We start from the raw sequence: 17,252 nt of genomic DNA, 5'->3' as shown, positions 1-17,252 counted from the left end.
GATCTGCTGCTCTCCCTCTGCCCTTCCTCTCTGCTTGCACTCTCACTGTTTCTCTTTCTCTCTTTCTAAATAAATGTTTAAAAAAAAATGAAAACAAAAATGTAAGTAGAGCTATCAAATAAGCAATTGGATAAACAGATCTGGAGTCCAACAGGACGTCTAGGTCAGAGATGTCAGTGTGAGTATCATCACCATACAAACTTAGATCCAGAGAAGTGGATGAAATCACTGAAGGTAGTACAGATGGAGAAGAGGTCAGGGTCAGAGCCCTAAAGCACTCCAACACACAAAGATCCGGAAGGAGAGAAGCAGCCAACAAAAAGACCAAGCAAGAGCAGTCTGAAAGGTAGGAAGAAAATTGGGGAGGGGAAGGGGGTTGAGGATTCCAGGAACCAAAAAAACAAGTGTTTTAAGGAAGACTTTGTGGTCAGTGATGTCAGATATAGCTGAGAGCGTTTGTGTGTCATGAAGACTAAGAATCAACCAGTTAGTGGGTCAACTGTCAGTCACTGGATTTGGTATCACATGGATCACCTTGGCAGGAGTAGATAAAATGATCGTGGAATACAAGCTTGAGGTCATAGAGATGGTGAATACAGACAACCAATTTGAGGGGGTTTGCTCTAAATATAAGTAAAGGGTGTCAAATGAGGCAGTGGGTAGAAGAGCATACTGAAGAAGCTTTTTTAGAATAGGTGACATTACAACATTTATATGTATATAGGTATGTGTGTAATGCTAAAAAAAAAAATTAAAAATTAAAAAAAAAAAAAAACCTTCCACACGTTCCCTTTTTTCTGCATCATTGAAGTAAGCAGGAGTCATTGGAATCCAGGGCAGAGAAGTAGACCTGCTAGCTGTAGATAAAAGCACATTCTTTCATAAAACAGAAGGAAATGGAAAATATTCAGGTACACTTACAAAGAGGTGACAGTTACAGTTGGTGGTAGACGGATGAACATCTCCTGTGGTTGCTTGTATTTTCCCAGTGAAATAAGAGGGGAAATTATCCCCAACCCTGGAGGTTTGAGGAGAGAGGTGAAGGGTGCATTTGAGACTGAACTGAGCAGGGCACGGTGATAGGACTGCTGAGTGAATGTAAAGGCCTGCTGAAGGATGGTGGATATAAATAGAAAGTGAGACCAGTGGTCAGGGTTGTGGTTTTTCCTCCCAGTGATGCGCTGGTGCACACTCATTGTAGGGGAAATTGGGACATAAGCAGGATTGTGGCTTCTCCAGGCCAGTTGGGCAGAAGACTTTCTGTTATTGATTTTTCTGGCCAGAGAACATACTCTGAATAATTTCAACCCTTTGAAACTCATTGAAGCTTGCTTTATGACCCAACTTAGGATCAATGTGGATAAAAATGTTCATTTGCACTTTAAAAGAAGGTGTGTCCCAATGTTAGGTACAGTATTCTGTATATATGTCAGTTATGTCAAGTTTGTTCACTGCATTGTTCAGATCTTCTAAGTGATTTTTCACTTTGTCCACTATTAGCTGCTGAGAGGTGTGCTGAAGTCTCACCCTGCAATTAGAGGTTTATCTAAATTCTATCCATTTTTGCTTTAAAAATGTAGTGAATTCCTAGGGCGAAGTTTTCTTCATTCTTATAAAATATCTCTATCTCTGGCAGTGCTTCTTGCCTGAAAGTCTGTTTTTGTCTAATACTAGTCTAGACAGATCAGATTTCTTTTGATTAGTGTTAGCGTGCTGTATTTTTGCCATCCTTTCAGTTTCAACTTTTCTATGTCCATTTATAAAGTTACATGTGTTTAGGTTTTGGCCTTTATCTAGTATAATAATCTTGATCTTTTACCTAGATCATTTGCTCCATTTATATTTAATGCAATTAATGATGTAGATAATAGATAAATCTATCATCTTACTGGGTTTTTTATTTGACCTACCTGTTTGTTCTTTTTTCTCCTTTTTACTGTCTTTTGGATTAGTCCAATATTTTTATTCTATTATTGCTATTACTACCTCAGATTATAACCTGCCTCCTTCCCTCCATACAGTCCCATATAATTTATGACTTCACTTCCTCGGTAGTGATCAAACAACAGTACAACAGTAACTCCTTTAACTCCTCTCCTGCCTTTTGCATGATTGTAGGAATGAATTTTAAGTCTGTTTATAATTGAATCCCACATGAGCTTAGTATTACTTTGTACAGTTGATAGTCATTTATATTCGCCCACATATTTACTTTTTTCACTGCTCCTTATTCCTTCCTAAAGTACACAGTTCCATCTGAGATCATTTTCACTGTGACTAAGGACTTTTTTTTAATAGTTCTTTTACTGCACATCTGCTAGTAACACATTCTCACAGTTTTTGTTTGTTTGAAGAGAACTTTATTTGCCCTTTACTTTTAAAGACTGTTTTCACTGATATAGAATTCTACTGTGGCAATTATCCTCAGCGTTATAAGATGCGGTTCCATTGTCTTCCATTGTTTTGTTAGTGGGTCAACTGTCAGTCACCCTTTGGAAGGTCATGTATCGTTTTTCTTCTACTTTCCAGATTCTTTGATCTTTAGCAATTTTACGATGATGTGCCCAGGGGGATGTTCTTTGTATTTATTCTGATTTGAAAGTTTTAGTGGTTCTTGAATGTGTGGTCTGATACCTTTCATCAGATTGGAATTCTCTCTTCTTTGGAAACTGGTTAAAAAAAAAAAAAAGACATTTTCATTGTGTGCTACATGTCTCCTTTACTCTTTCGTTCCATCCTTTTTTGTTTCTTTGTGCTTCAATGTTAGTATGTTCTATCAACTTGTCTTTCAGTTCACTAGTCCTGTCTTCTGATATGCCTAATATGGATTTAACCTATTGAGTTCTTAATCTGAGGTATTGCATTTATTTTTAATTACAAATTTATATACATAAGTAGAATTATCTTTTTATGAATCATTTGTGGGTCTGTTTCTTTTGTATTTTTAATAGTTTTTAGTTATATAGTCTATATCTTGTACTGCCTAGTAATTTTTTAAATGCTTAGCATTCCATATATAAAAAGATAGACTTGAGAGAGCTCTCAACCACCAAAGAGACTTTACCCTTTCCTCTGCTAGCCAGAGAGAGTAGACAATGAGTCGCTTTAACCAAGTACTAAGTTGAATCAAGACTAAATTGAAGGTTTTATTTATTTATTAATGAGAGACATGGAGAGGCAGAGGGAGAAGTAGGCTCCCTGTAGGGAGCCTGATATGGGACTCAATCCCAGGACCATGACCTAAGCCAAAGGCAGAAGCTCAACTACTGAGTCACCCAGATGCCCTGACATGAAGTTTTTTTTTATATAAATTTATTTTTTATTGGTGTTCAATTTGTCAACATATAGAATAACACCCAGTGCTCATCCCGTCAAGTGCCTACCTCAGTGCCCGTCACCCAGTCACCCCCACCCCCCGCCCACGACATGAAGTTTTTTAAGGCGTACTCTGCTTTGATTCATTCCTAGACCTAGAGGTCAGCCTAGGTTTTTAACTGAGAGCCTGGTATGTTCTTCAGTATCTTTCCCCCTCCATATCTTTCTTTGCTCCTCAGTATATTAAGACTGTAGAACTCTGTTTTGAATTTGAGATTACTGGTTTAGCTCTTCAGTCTCCTAACTCTACACCAACTTCAGAATGAGAATATGAATTATGATAGGAGAAGTGTAAATAGAAAGGAGAGAGGTGGCTACAGTCTAAACACTAGGGAAATTTTACTGTGAAGAGGGCAGGCAAATGGGGTAGCTAGAAGATAATGTGTAATCAAGAGGGTTTTTAAAAGAGAGAGACCAAGAAACTAGAGACATTGTCAAGATGGTATTACTGCTGGTGGGGTTAAGAAGTCCTGGGTACAAGGAGAACATGCCAGATCCTGAAGCCTCTAGCAAATGAAGGGAAGCAACCAGGAAGCTAGGAAATGCTGGAAACAAGGAGGAGTAGCTGAAGGCAGTGAACATCGCAGTTTATGAATGTAGGAAGAGGCTTCAGGGGCTTTTAATTAGAGCAAGAAAGTGAAAGGGAAATTCAAAGATGGTAATCAATGGAGAAGAAATATATGTGAGCAGAGAGGGGCAAGATCAAGAGTTCAGTTTTGTATTTGTGGAAGTCATGAACAGGGGAATGAGTTCTGAAGTCATCAGAGTACAGCAGGTTATCTGAGGCCATGGAATTAGATGAACTCAGCCAGAGAAAGGATGTAGACAGAATAAGGTCAAAGATGAAGACCTGAGACATGCCAGCTTCACCAGTCAGAATGAGAAGAGAAGCTTGGGGTATGAGAGGCTCAGAGAATAAGACATTTCTGGAAGGGAACAGTACCATGTAGAATCTTGCTAAAATGTCCGAAAGGAGGATCACAAAGTGATCTCTGAATCTGACACAAAGGTCTGGAGCAGGTCAGTGGAATAATGAAGACAGAAACTCGATGGGAATATTAAAGAAAGTAGATTCATAGACTCCACAGACAATTCTTCAGAGAGGTTTTGACCAGTGGGTACAGATGGGTTTTACCCCCCAGAAGGCTGACATCGGTTAACAAAGGGAGTGGCTAGAGAATGACAGGATGAGCAGGGGTCCTAGTCCAGTGCTGTGAACCTAATGGAAGAGACTTTTGGAACTTAATAAAGCTACGTTATAAAGAAGTAGTAAACAATAGCATTGGAGAGGGCCACAGGGAGGCTGTCTTCTCCAAGGGTAGCAGAATTTCAGTTATAGCAGTAAAAAAAAAAAAAAACAACAAACAATGTCTGCCTGATTCTAGAGTGTGGGTCCCAGAGACGCCAGTGGAAGGATGTACAGGTAGAAGCAAAGCTAAGAGATGATCTCAGAGTCAGACTCAGCTGGCACAGGAGGAAGGGCCACCTCACCAGAATCTCAGCCTGGAGAAGGACATTGAGGGCTCTAGAGGCCCCAGATGCTTCTGGGAGCAGTAGCCAGAGTACACTGCAGCTGATTCTTGAGTGGAAAGCGTAAAGCCTCTGGGTTTGGGCTTTTGCCAAGATGGCCAGGGTCCCGTTAAGTAAAACATGCAAGAAGTTTTTTAAAAGGGATTAAATTACTGACAAGAGTTTTATGACCCTAAAGACAAACCCAGAAGGGAGGCTTATGCCCTGGGTTCCCAAGCAGGCTCAGTGCCATGGCTGCTAGGTTGGCTTTCCTCTCCCTGAGGCATGATGGTCTTGTATACAAAGCCCAGAAACGACCGTGTCAGCTTCTCATAATGATGACCCACTTGTATTTTTTTTCAAGTCCATAGGTGTGGACCCTCTGCCAGCTAAGCTGTCCTATGACAAGTCTCATGACCAAGTGTGGGTCCTGAGCTGGGGGGACATACACAAGTCCCACCCGAGCCTCCAGGTATGTTGAACACACGGAGACCAACATCACCCCCATGGAAACAAAGGACACTGTCCCTAATACATGTCTCTTGCTTCCCTAGGTAGCTAATCACATTTATCCAAAACGTATCCATCATGGCTTGAGGAGGGATTAGGAAACAGCCTTGAGCCAAAGCCCCTCACAGACCATTAGCAGAGTATCTTCAGCCAGGCCTACCTTTAAGGACAATAATACTGATGATGGATAAGATTCTGATGTCAGGACAACCAGAATGTGGCTCCCAGGCTCTGTGTCTCCTGAACCAAGGTTTTCCTCACCTCAGGCTCAGCAGGCTAGGAACAGTGTCAAAGCATATGCTAGATGTGGGCCTATAAGGAAGGAAAAGTAGCACAATCGTGCTCATAAATGGAAGCACCTTTACTGAGTGCTTACAGTACGTTAGGGCACAGAAACATTCAGTAATGTGCCCATGGTCCAATCCAGCAGCAAAGCTCTGCAGCCCAATATTCAGCCACTGAACTGCACTGCCTCTTGGAAACAGTTTGGGCCCAGGAGCACTGTGGGATTCCCCTGTCCACCAGTCAGAGAAGGTCAACACTCCTGTGCTGAGTGTGCCTGCCTCTGCCTTTCTCATCAGGGATGATGAGACAGCCTCTAATGCTAGAGGATTAAGCCCTTTAAAAAGTGATTTGAATGCCTGATTTCTCCCAGAGATCTACATAGAACCATTCTAGATGCACAGGAGAGAAGCTAATCTGTTTCATACACTGGATGCCTCCAGACATTAGAGCTTCATTATCTCAGAACCCCAGCTGAGAAGGACTACAGAGGGAGCCAAGTTCACTCTGTTCTCAAGATTGGGAAGAGGGAAGGGGCATCTGGGTCTACGGAAGCTTCCACCAGGGGACTGGCCGCCTGCCTGCCTGCCTCTCCACTGGTGGGCCAGGGGGTAGACACTGCTTTACCTCCTATAAGCTGAGACTATTGTCATTTGATGGATGCCATCAGCCTGGGCCCCAGTGAGCTGATGAAAAATCCCCATTAGAGAGTCTATGAGCCTGAATAAAGGTCATTCACAGCAGAGCATGAGCCCAGGGAAATAACTTTTATTGGTACTTCTGGCAGCTCCAGGAAAGCCTCTCCAGTAGTAATTCAAGGGGAGGAGCCACCAAAAAAAATTTTTTCTGAAACCAAATATGACAAAAATTTCCTAATTTACTGCAGATGAGCTAAAAAATGCATGGCTTCCTAGGTTATCTATAAAGGAAAAAACTTTGGATTGGCACTGGGTTTCTCACCTGCCACAGCAGCTGGCAGACCATGGAATCTACAGGGCTGAAATCCAAGAGTCCTATTCCCAGCCCCGGCAGGACCAAAGAAACCCTATGTGCAAGAAATTCAGAGAGTGCATCACTCTCCTGCCCTCTCTGAGGAACAGAATTGAGGAAAGATCCCAGACAAACACCAGATGAACCAGATGAGAGACATTGAGATGAAGAAAGAGAAGGAGGAGACAGTTGCAAAGAATGAACCCAGAGAAGTAAGACGGATGAGGACAGACTCTCTGGAAATGGTAATAAGTGCTAAATAAGGATGTCTGGATTAAGAGAGAGACACTCAATGAGAAATCCTGATACCAGTCTGCAGTGGAAGATAAATTATTTCAGTCAAAGTAAGCATAGGGAGTGGAGGAAAGGAGAGGGAGTAAAACTACTTAGAAATACCTTATTGGGATAAGGGAAGGTTCAGAGAATGCTGTTGGAAAGTAGCAGCTGGGAAGAGACTGTCTCATTATTCCAAATATGACAAACTGATTCCTCTGAACAGCAGAGATAATCAGACTGGGTTAGGAAGGAAGCAAACTAGAACTTGTCTATGAGAAACACACATGCAATAAAGAGAATAAAAGGTTGAATTTAAAGGGGCAGGAATAGTGAGGACTGATGAACAAGTATGTATTCACAATGCCCCTCGTTATCAGGCAAGGTAGGGTTTATGGTTGAAAGCACTAGAAACAGCAAACAGAGAGAGATACTGTGTGCTTAACAGCCACCAGGAGATACCAGGCACCATTAACAATGAAATGCCTCAAACAAGAGTGATTAAAAATAAAGGAAAACTTGACTTAAAATGCACTTAAATTGTACAAATAAGATGAAAGAATAACATGGGAAAATTGAGTAATGACACCACTTGCTTATAATATAAACGTTGCATCTGCAAAACTGTTTTTTCACACATCCACACAAGTGTATCATTAACCACAAGGGAAACAAATCCTGTAAAAGTAGACGTTATAGGCAGCAGTATCTGATAATTAGAAATAATTAAAATGACCTAGTAAGAAAACACTCCTTTATAACTATGGATCAAAAAGGAAATTACAAGGGAAATTACAAACTGTCTCAAAAGCAATGATAAAGTGACTCTTAGACATCTAGAATGATGGGAGATGGAGAAGGGTGGGCACCCAGAGTACCTGTGTCTTAAAAGCCCACAGAAGAAGTACTTGTGTTAAGAAATGAGAATAAGAAGAGAGTGGTAAGAAGGAACAAGACTGGGAAATGAATAAAAACAAAACAGGACAAAGAGATAAACAGAAATCCTTCACAAGCTTGAGAAAGGGAGACATAATGAGGAGGTGGGAAGAGAGTGTCACTGCAAATAAGGAGGATAGAAAAACTTGGAAAATAATACATCACAACTCTGAGGCAGAAAGTTTTAAAACCTAGAAGTGAATGATTGCTTGCAAATTGTAGGAAAAAAAACTGACCTAATAAAACAGAGGCTCTTGATCTCAGGGTTTTGAGTTCGAACCCCCACCCTTGGGAGTAAAGCCAACCTAAGGAAACAGAAGCCTGACATAGAACAATAATTACAGGTTTTTGAAAAGATTAAAGAGCTGCCACAAAAAAAGTGTACAGCTGAATTTTATCAAACCTTCGAACTATAATTTTAATATTATTTGAACTGTCTCAGACCCCATGAAGGGAAATGTACAGCTTCTTTGTCTTAAATTGCCACCCTCATTTTAATTATAAAAGCTGTAAAAATTTGTATAAAAAAATAAAGCTATAGACTCAGCTCACTGATGAATACAGAAGCAAAATGGTCAATATGGTATTAAAAATAGAGTCCAGCAAAAAAAAAAAAATAAATAAAAAAATAAAAAAATAAAAAAAAAAATAGAGTCCAGCAATGCACCTTAATGCAGGGAACAAAGTCCCGGGATACAATGATGGCTCACTTTGAGGAAATCAGGCAATATTGTCTTAACACAAAAAAAATGAAAATAGAAAAAAAAACTGATATTTTCAAGAAATGCTGAGAAAGCATTTAATTAAATACAGCAGACATTCTTAATAAAAAATATCCAAAAACATGCGTAAAAAGGAAATTTCTTAATGAATACTCTTGCCCCAAAACCAAGAGCAAATTTTGCCTAAATGGCCAAACACAAAAAGCATGTTGGTTACTATCGGTAATTACACCACGATGTCCACCGTCACAAGGGCAAAGTCTAGAAACCAGGCCTTGACGAGTGAACAGATTGAAGAACCTGCCTTCATCACTGTGGGTGAGGGCTAAAGCAACTGCTACTTGCAAACACTCCTGGGAATGTCAAGTGGCACGGCCCTGTGGTACCCAACTTGGAAATGAGAACCAAAAGCCTCAAAGCAGTGAGTCTGCATCCAGCAACCTGACTTTTCACAACCCACCCAAAGGCCATGATCATGGACATGGACAAAAAATTAGCTACATCATGTGTTTCTGCACAGTTTCTACGGGCAAAGCCAAAAATAATATCCAACACTGGATATTTCTTGGATGTTTCCAACACTTGGATGTTTCTCAATATCCAACACTCAGGAGCTGGTTAAACAAAACTTTGCTGGGACCACTTGAAGGTGTTTCTAGAAATGAAGCTACTTCCCTCAGCAGCCAGTTTAGGAAACTTTGGTGTCCCCTTGAATCCTCCGTATCATTCATTTGCCCACTAGTCCCAGGATGCCAGGCCAAGAAGGAAGTCAAGACTTGTCAGAGCAATGAGGCGGTGGCGCACATCAGTTCAATGGCCCGCAGTGCTGCGTTTTGATGAAGTAACCTCTGAATATAGGGTGTCAGCGTGGTGAAGCGTGAATGACACTGACCGCTGACAGCCTATAATTTTCCATCTCTATTAGAAGCTGAAATGACAGGCCTGATCTCAAACAGGGATCATATGGCTTCCTGGAATTCTCTAACATTTTCCCCTGTTTCCTCAGGCTGGTATTAATGCCCAACTTAGGAGTTTTTTCCCCATGCACTTGCCATGGAAGTGTCATTTGGCCATTTTAAAAAACCACAGAAAAATAACCTAATGCAATGTTACAACTGTGGAGCTGCCCCGAGGCTAACAATCACAGGCCTCGTCATTCCCATCGAGCATCCTGCCCGCTTTAGCAGCCCGCAAGGGAACCACAATTGGGAGAGGCCTCAACCCTGCCTCAGGAGGCAGGCCACGTGTTGTTTGTTTTCCCATAAAAGTAAGAGCCCGAAGGCAGTCCTATTCTTAAAAGGTAAGAACGTCCAGAACTCCAGGCCTCCTGAGTCACAAAGCCCCAAGAGACACCGTCCTCCGCCTCAGGCTAGACCCCTCATCGGCCACAATGTCAAGATAAGGAAAAGTGTCTCAGCTCTGTGTTGAGGCGCTAGCTCCCCCTCTTCTGCTTCACCTGTGGCCTTTCAGCCAGAATGGTCCACCAGCCGGCCAAGCTCCTCATCTGGCTGCAGGTCACCCTCCTTTCAGGACCCTGGCCTAGAACTGGGGACTGATGAGCACCTGCAGGAGGCAAGGGGACCCAGGCTGGCCGGCCCACATCTCTGGCCTATGCCCAAGGCAGTGGTAGCCGAGGGGCAGATGCTCAGCCCGACTGCAGGAGGCCTCCTGGCAGGACCTCCAAACCTGGCATCCCGACGGCGCGGGGCTCTGTGCTGCATTGCCGGCATGCTCCTCCCCGACACAGACCCAGCAGGGCCTCTACACACCAGAGAGCGGCTGCAGCCACCTCCTGCCAACGCCACAGGGGATCAAGTGTTACCTTCAGGGAAACAGAGGCAACGGTGCTGTCACTCCCAATCTGTACAAAAGCCAGTGCCTGGTTCTTGATTTCTCACAGCAGGTCCTTTCTGCAACTGGACCCGATCCCCAGCATTCTAATTGCAAGGCGCTTAAATGGCAAGAGCAGCATCTTTGAATGGCATTTCTGCAGGATTCCTGCTTTCTCCAGTAAATTCTGGAGTCACATTTCCCAGAGAAACGCCTCTGTGAGCAGTACAGGATAGATTCCCAACAAACGGGCCCAGGCACCTGGCACCAAAGGAAAATACAGAACCAGTAAATCACTCCACCCAGTAAATCACTCCACCATTTAACTTTTTCGTGATTTAAAAGCTCTCTCCCTCTTTTCCCAGGGTGACCTGGATGGGATTCTGAGTTTTAAGGGAGATGATCTCTGAGCAGATTGATCTTTCTATTCTGGAGACCTCTCTGGAAAGCCCCAACATGGTCCCTGCTATGCTATCAGGGGGCTGACAGTGTACCTTATGGTTAGGGTCAGGCCTGCCTGAGCAGGAGGCATGATTCAGGCGTTCACATCTGTCCCAACACTTCCTCTCCCCAGAAGGATGAGTCCCTGAGTATGATCTTCCCAAGTAGCTCCCACTCTGCTCCTGCCCACCACCACCCCCATCTCTCTCAAGCAGCCTGTCTGCTAAGGGTCCCTACTAGCACATGCAAATGTTTCCAGATTTCCCGCCCCTACTTGGGTGGACCCTCATGAGGACTTCTGCTCTGTGTTGTAGGTGATCACAGAAGCCAGCACTGGCCAGGGCCAGCACCTTATCCGCACACCTTTTGCAGGAGTGGACGATTTCTTTATTCCTCCAACAAACCTCATCATCAACCATATCAGGTGAGACGGGCCTGCAGTGTCCCAAAGCTCCCCCATAACTCAGCTCAGCCCTACATGTGGCTACATCTGCCCACTGTAAGACCTTCGTCTCTGTCTCTCCCACTCCTCCTGAGCTGGCCTTGGGCTCCCTCGTGAGGGGACAGAGAAATGGACCATCCCTAGTCCTTGATGGTCATAGTTAAGGAAGGCACCCAGGCTCCTACCACCTTCAGAGGCCCATTGAGGACAGGAAGTCTCACTCTCAACATGAGGACCATAGAAGAAAGGAATCAACTGTGCTTAATGGAGCACACTCTACCTACTAGACACACACACACACACACAGACTAGTAAAAGTGGTGTTGACCCCTTCTTACAGATGAGGAAACAGAGACTCAGAGAAGCTAAAACCCTGGCCAGGAGGCCCCAGAGCAGCCATGCAGAGGCGGGGAAACAGGCCCTCCTAGTTGTCTTGTTTATCACCATCCAGAAGAACAGCCTAATAAAGGCAGTCATGGTCTCAACTGCAAACCTCTTCCCAGCCTGGCCACTCCCCCTGCTTATTCATTTTAGAGAACCCCTAGCACTTATTGTAAAGTCACCACTGCTGAAGACAAAGCCTGCCCTCATAAAATCACTGAGACGCCAAAGGTCTTGGGGGCACTCTTTATGCCTTTCTTTTGTCTGCCATCAAACCCCTTTCTCCAACAAGTAGTACCTCTTTTTTGTACACTGAAACTGGACTTCTAAAACTAGGCCCATCCATTTATGGGCCCAAGGATGAAAATGCCCTTTAATGAGCCCCTCCCTATAGACAGCACCTGGGAAGAGCTTCTAAGATGGCTCTAAAGGGTGAAACCCCCCAAAGAACATGAATTCAGCCAGGAGTCTAGCAAACTTACGGGCTTCACATTGCCTATGTGTGGCCTTCTACATTCAAACTGCTTTTAAGAGTGGGCTCCTCTCTCCTGCTCTTTCCATGCTCTGGCTTTTTTTTTTTTAAAGAATTTATTTATGTATCCATGAGAGAGACAGACACAGGCAGAGACACAGGCAGAGAAAGAAGCAGGCTCCATGCAGGGAGCCCAATGTGGGACTCCATCCCAGGACCCCAGGATCATGACCTGAGCCAAAGGCAGACCTCAACCCCTGAGCCACCCAGGTGCCCCCCAATGCTCTGGCTCTTTAAGAATGCTTTAAAGAGGGCATTTCCCCCACTCTGAGGCTCAGTTAGGTATCCATAAGCACCGAAAGGCACCCCTGAGCCAGGCATTTAGGCAGAGGCTCTCAAATCAAAGCCAAATCCTGCCTGGAGTCAGGTCTCCCTGCAGCTCGCAACCCACCTCCAAAGCAGACTTTCACCGAGTCCAGATGTGAGCAGCTACCACCTACTGAGCCCTTCCCCTCCAGCTCCCTGTTTGATCCAGTCCTCCCAACAACCCTCGGAAGGAACTGCCCTCTTTTAGTGTCTCAGAGGCTCCAGCGCAAGCCTGGCTCTGCAGCTGGCAGGGCAGTGCAGTGACACCGTGGCCTGTGGCCGTCTGACTGCAGAGGTAAAAGCTGTCTGCTGCCCGCCCTGCAGCAGGCGATTCGGCCCACAGGCCTAGTAAACAGGGCCCCAAGAGAGGCTGCCCCTCCACAGGGCTCCCCCTGGGAAGTGTGTCCTCGTTGGCTCCCACTGGCTGCTCACATTCTGACTCTGTATTTAGTCCTGGGAACAACCGCAGAGCCCTGGCCTCTGCTGATCCTCCCAGCAGGCAATCAGGGCTCCTGGCCTTTCCCGTCAGGCTTGGGCCCCTGCTTCCCAGCTGGCACCTCCTCAGGGAAGCGGATCTGAAGACACCCCAGAGGGAGAAGCTGTGGAGGGCACTTCCAGGCTCCTTCTTTACCACTGCTGGAGATGAAAGCATAAATCCAGGAGCATTTGTAATTCAACTGCCTTTGGTTTGACATCATAGATGAATCAGGGAAGAAGCCATGCCCTGCAGGATGGTACATGTAATTAAGAAGCTATTAGATCACTGAAGGATTACAGTCCAGGGAAGGGAAAAGATGCAATCCTGTAGGCGAATGACAGATGCCCTGCCCACCTCTGACCTCAGACCTTCCCTCGGCAGGTTCGGCTTCATCTTCAACAAGTCGGACCCCGCGGTGCACAAAGTTGATCTGGAAACACTGGTGCTCCTCAAGACCATCAGCCTCCAGAGCCACGGCTGCGTGCCACGAGCCATGGCCCACAGCCACCTGGGCGGCTACTTCTTCATCCAGTGCCGGGAGGACAGCCCCCCGGCCTCCGCGGCCCAGCTACTGCTCGACAGCGTCACGGACTCCGTGGTGGGCCCCAACGGCGATGTGACTGGCACCCCCCATGTGTCCCCCGATGGGCGCTTCGTGGTCAGTGCCGCCCCCAGCAGCCCCCAGCTGCATGTGCAGGAGATCACGCTGCAGGGCCACATCCAGACCCTCTACAGCCTGCCACTGAGCCAGGGCGTCTCGGACGTGGCCTTCCAGCCCTCCTTCACGCAGGGCAATCAGTATTATGTCTATGCCAGTGCGGACATGGAGCCAGACCTGCTGTTCCTGGAGCTGTCCACGGGGCAGATGGGCGCCCTGAAGAACTTACAGGAGCCGCCCGCGGGCCCGGCCCAGCCTTGGGGGGGCGCCCGCAGGATCGTGAGGGACAGCGGGCTCTTCGGGCAGTACCTCCTCACGCCCGCCCAGGAGTCGCTGTTTCTCATCAACGGGAGGCAAAGCACCCTGCACTGCGAGGTGTCAGGCGTAAGGCGGGGGACCACGGCCGTGTGGGTGGGCGAGGTATGAAGGCGCCCGGCGCAGAGCCCAGGCCCCGAGCTCCTAGTCCTCACTCCGCAGCCCCAAGCAGGCGCCCTGTACATTTTTACAGACAAAAGCAAAACCTGTATTCGCTTCGTGGTTCAACACTGGTCTCCCTGCAAGTTTCCTAGTATAAGGTATGCGCTGCTAACCAGATTGGGGATTTTCATTGGGAAGTATGATTTATGCCTTGAGCTACGGTGAGAACACATGCTGCTGTGTAAAGGAATCATGTCTGTGCCCAGCTCCACACCATGTCACCCGGGGACGCCGTGGAACCAGAGCTCCGGCTTTCCGGGCTGACACTTCTGTCGGTTGCCTTCATGCACTCATTGCCCCTCACCGCCGGGTCCGGCCAGACTTCGCCCTGACGAGCGGCCCGAAGGCCGGCCCAGAAACAGGCTCCCGGGAGCAGGGCTGCAGGCTCCAGGCATGAGAGCCACGTCTGCCCGCGTCCTGAACCCTCTCTTCTCTGCACAGCTGCTTCGTGCTTTTCTTTCCATGTGACTTGGTGTCAGCCTGCGGGAGAGCCGACAAGACTTCTTGCATCTTGGGGGATGGGGAAATCACTTACTTTATTTTGGAAATTTTGATTAAAAGATAATTTTTTATAATCTGAAATGCTAGTAAGCAGAAAGATGCTCTCCGCCGTCCAGCTCTATTCCTCCCTGCCTTAGGCCAAGTCTCTAAGGGTCACCACCCCGACACCCCACAGCCAGAAAGAACAACGATCATCCAAGAATAGTGGACCCTCCACACCATGGACGCCCCAAGCGCAGATCTGGCTACCACCTTGGCAAAGACTTTGTTCCGGGCTGGGATGCAAAGAGACCAGGACACACCCTGCGTGCCTGCTTTTTATCACTGAAGGGGGAGGTTTGATTAGCCAGGCCCAGTACTCCAGCTTCAGGGCAGACTGGGCTTGCCAAGCAGAGTGGGGGTGGCCTACAGAACAGTGACCTCCAGGTGCAACACAGACACCCCAAAGATACCTGTAGGGTCCAGGTGGGTTCTGTAGGCTGTTTTAAAAATCCTTTTCTTTTCTGCCTGTGGCCCTCACACTCAGCTCTAGGACTCCAGTCCCTCCATCAACATGGCACAGATAGTACAGTCCAGGATTCTCTTATACGTGGGCCCTTCTATCCCTAGTAACACACTGCAAAGCCCACACTCAGAAGGATGCCGGGAGTGGGTAGGGAGAAGGATACAGGCTGGCAGTGCTGCATGATCCCCAGTGTCTCAGACTCTGCCGGGCTAGCAGGGAGGCACCAAGGAACTATAACCCAGCCAGCCCAGGGAAGACAGCCCGTGTTAGAGAATGTCAGCCACGAAGAGGCTTCTCTGGGTCCCAGAAACCCCTTTCCTTCCTCCTCACTGCAGCAGCCAAAACACACTTGCATGCTTTCTGGCTTAAATGATCATATTTCAAGCCCTCTGAAGTTGGAAGAGGTGGTCCCTTCCCAGACACCTCAGCCAGCATAGCTCCCTTCACCTGGCAACATGGCCATGCTTTTCCTGTGCCGCCGATCACCAGCCCCGTGGAGGAGAAGATGGAAGACGGAGAGCCTGCCTTGCTCTATATATGCACAGCTCCCTTTCAGACTCACCTGACTGCCCAGCCCCACCCGGCCTCCCCACCACCTGCCCCGATTTCCTGAAATCATCTAGTCTCCTGGCATGTCCCATGTGTCTTGGTTCACCAAACACTCATCCCCTCCAGCTCCCAAGAGCCTGTCCAGATGTGCACATGGCATACTTCAGATTTGGGTACAGGTAAAATATGGAGCTACAGGTGAGGGGAATGGACTTCAAAAGCCACATACTCAGTCTCACAAGAGCTGGGATGGACAGGCAACACCACTCACCCTTTCTTTTTATTCCTCTCTCAGTGTCTTGACACATTCACTTCCAAACTCCCACTTATATCACAGAAATTCTCCAACTTTCATCAACTTCTCCCTTTGGAAAAATCCACATGGTGGCAGCCCCTAGCAGAAAAAAAAAAGTCTCCGAGACTACCTGAGGAAGAGCCTAGCAATTGCCAGGCCAAAGCATTAGCCCCTCTGGGTCACAGGGTTTGAAAAATCAAAGACCCATCCAATCCTCACTAGCCTTTTGCACTGGGAGTGACTCTGTGGCAGCCATTGCTTTGCCCCATTCCTTGCGTTTCTAAGTGTCTGAAAAATGTCTCTGCCTCTCGCTAACTCACCATGTGGTTTACCAGAGATGCTGGCTCAGGGCCACGGCCGGGGTTCTGCACGCTACTGAATTGGAGCAGGGAAATGCAGACTTGAAAATTGTGAAATCTGTAAAGTCACAAAGGCAAGAGAGTACATGCTTTTTCTGCAGGGCAACCAACAAAACTGTTGGGGTGGGAGGCAGGCGAAGAGCTGGCCAGGTTGCCCCCTGCCTCTTCCAGCCCCAGAAGAGGCTCCCTGGAACACTGTGTGAAAGTCACAGGTGTAAGAAACTACCACAGTAGCTGAGCCTTGCAGCCGATCCCACCAGCAATCCTTTTGCTGAACACAGATCAGCTAACGACTAATAATATGTCACACTACAGAAGCATTCATCTTACATAAGAAAGCCACTTTCATAATGAACTATTTCAAAATTGCTAAATTTTGAAGTAAAATTTCACAAAAATTTAACATAGTATATTTTTTTCCTGTAACAACTCAAATAATCGACAACTTTGCTGACATTAAAGACTGGAAACAGAAGTGTGCATGCTCCTTCTGCCCACATGAGCAGAACCCCACATGGAGCCTCTGGGTGTAAAAAGCCCGCCCAGCCCTCCACAGATTGATGGTGGTAAGAGGGATTGGTTAGTTTCCAGGCAACTGCATGGACTTTCTGCATGGGAGGCTTGGGTGTGGAGCAAACACCTTTTAAATCCCACCATCCTCACCCCAGAAACCCCACCTGGGGCTGGCCTAGGCTTCTTCCCAAAGTCTCCCAGTCACTAGAGGATCCTACTACCTTCCCTGAGCCCATGAAGTAGCTGGAAGAGCCCAGTGAAATCTGGCTGGAGCCAACCACTAATACCAAGCTCCAGGAACTTGGATCTAGAGGCATCATGAGCAAAGACAGAAACTCAGCCCTTACAATCTCCACCCCACTGCACCCCAGCCATCTCCTTCCCTTCT

At 46.6% G+C, this 17,252-nt stretch overlaps 1 protein-coding gene across 4 annotated transcripts in view; it reads left to right on the top strand.

Annotated features, from left to right (window-relative positions):
- FSTL4 (follistatin like 4) overlaps positions 1 to 14,724 on the top strand; it is a 393,315-nt gene extending 378,591 nt beyond the window's left edge. For all 4 annotated transcript variants that reach the window (XM_038552156.1, XM_038552155.1, XM_038552153.1 and 1 more), the window contains 3 exons: positions 5,249 to 5,356; positions 11,183 to 11,292; positions 13,389 to 14,724. In XM_038552156.1, the coding sequence (XP_038408084.1) occupies positions 5,249 to 5,356; positions 11,183 to 11,292; positions 13,389 to 14,091 (921 nt within the window). In that variant the 3' untranslated portion in view covers positions 14,092 to 14,724. The remainder of the gene's footprint in view (positions 1 to 5,248; positions 5,357 to 11,182; positions 11,293 to 13,388) is intronic.
- Positions 14,725 to 17,252: the final 2,528 nt, after the last annotated feature.

Source organism: Canis lupus, chromosome 11 (assembly GCF_011100685.1).
Source record: "Canis lupus familiaris isolate Mischka breed German Shepherd chromosome 11, alternate assembly UU_Cfam_GSD_1.0, whole genome shotgun sequence".
In the NCBI taxonomy this organism is placed as follows: Eukaryota; Metazoa; Chordata; class Mammalia; order Carnivora; family Canidae; genus Canis; species Canis lupus.
This window is presented reverse-complemented; position numbering and strand designations above follow the sequence as displayed.